Genomic DNA, 1281 nt, shown 5'->3' with positions numbered 1-1281 from the left:
CATGTGGGCGGGGCTTGTCCCGCCATGTGGGCGGGGCTTGTCCCTCTATGTGGGCGGGGCTTGTTCCGCTGCTCTGATCGACCCATCAGGCCTTTCATCCAAACGTAACTAAAGCAACAATTAAACCTCCGCTGGATTCTCCTCTTCGCCGTTTGGACACTAGAAACCAGAGATCTTGAGGTAAACGATTCTCAGTCTGCAGTAAATAACGCGGTGCTGACGTCACTGAAAGATGGCCGCCGTCATCAGCTGCTGCCTTCTACGTTTCTTCAGACACTTTTTACTTGTTTTTCATGAAGCCATCTGCTGCAACACGTCGAGGTACAAAGGAGAACAATCAGCAGTTTCCCTCCAGCTCTCCCTCCCCAATATGGCGGCTCAATCCACATGCAGCTTCAACATGTCTGGATTTATGAACTTTATCCTCAACGTGGTATTTAAACGCAGCCAGCCTCTCTGTCTCACACACTAATGAACCTCCGGGAGCCATTTTTAATTCCTAACAGGAAGTGCTGGTTGCTTTGAAGGATTCTGATTGGCTGATAGGTTTTAGCCGTCTCTACACTGCCCCCTATGGGTTTGGCAAGTTTACAACAACAATCAGTGGCGAAATTCAGCAGGTTTGTTTGATTAAACACTTTTCTTAAAGCGTCAGCCGACAGATTATTTCCTAGAAACAAATATCTGGTTTATCGTCGTGTGAACATGGCTTCACTTCCATGCTTTACCTCTTCCTCTCCTCTTCCTCCTCTCTTACCTGCTCAGATCATTCCTCCCATCAGGTGTCCAACCAGCCTTAGAAAACCTCTGAATCACTTCCAGCGCTGAGAGGAAACCCAGAGGGACGCAGCGAGGAAGATGAGGGCGATGAAGACGAGGAGTCCACTCTGCAGACAGCGCTGTCATGTCTGCGCTCCTCTACAAGCCTGGCATCTCCTGAGCAGACAGACAACAGGAGGATGAAGCGGGAAGAAGAAACTCTGACAGCAGGAAGTGAAGACAAATGTTTTCCTGGACTGGAGAACAAAAAGCTGACAGAGGCTCAGAGAAGACAGGAAATAAGACGTGTTGGGTCTAGTCAAAGTAAGTGTCTGTCTGGGAGCCGCTCAGCTGATCTGAGGGCGGGAAAGATCAACGATGGGGAATAAATAAGAGAAGAAGACAGAAACAGCGGAGCTGCAGGGAGAAAGAAGAGATGAGGGAGGAAATGTTTCTGTGATCCGGTCTGACAGAACCGAGCCGCCAGGACCAGAACCGGAACCGGAACGACTGAACGATTCA

At 49.4% G+C, this 1281-nt stretch overlaps 1 protein-coding gene across 2 annotated transcripts in view; it reads left to right on the top strand.

Moving 5' to 3' along the window:
• The window catches only part of LOC108166684 (uncharacterized), a 17932-nt gene extending 17087 nt beyond the window's left edge, over nucleotides 1-845 (top strand). Inside the window, exon 4 of one of the 2 annotated variants that reach the window (XM_017307333.1) lies at nucleotides 766-845. In XM_017307333.1, the coding sequence (XP_017162822.1) occupies nucleotides 766-800 (35 nt within the window). In that variant the 3' untranslated portion in view covers nucleotides 801-845. The remainder of the gene's footprint in view (nucleotides 1-765) is intronic. The other variant, XM_017307332.1, reaches the window with a different exon arrangement.
• The last annotated feature ends 436 nt before the right edge of the window (nucleotides 846-1281 follow it).

Source organism: Poecilia reticulata, linkage group LG11, assembly GCF_000633615.1.
Source record: "Poecilia reticulata strain Guanapo linkage group LG11, Guppy_female_1.0+MT, whole genome shotgun sequence".
Lineage (NCBI taxonomy): Eukaryota > Metazoa > Chordata > Actinopteri > Cyprinodontiformes > Poeciliidae > Poecilia > Poecilia reticulata.
Note: the sequence above shows the minus strand (reverse complement) of the source record. Positions and strands in the feature narration are given on the sequence as shown.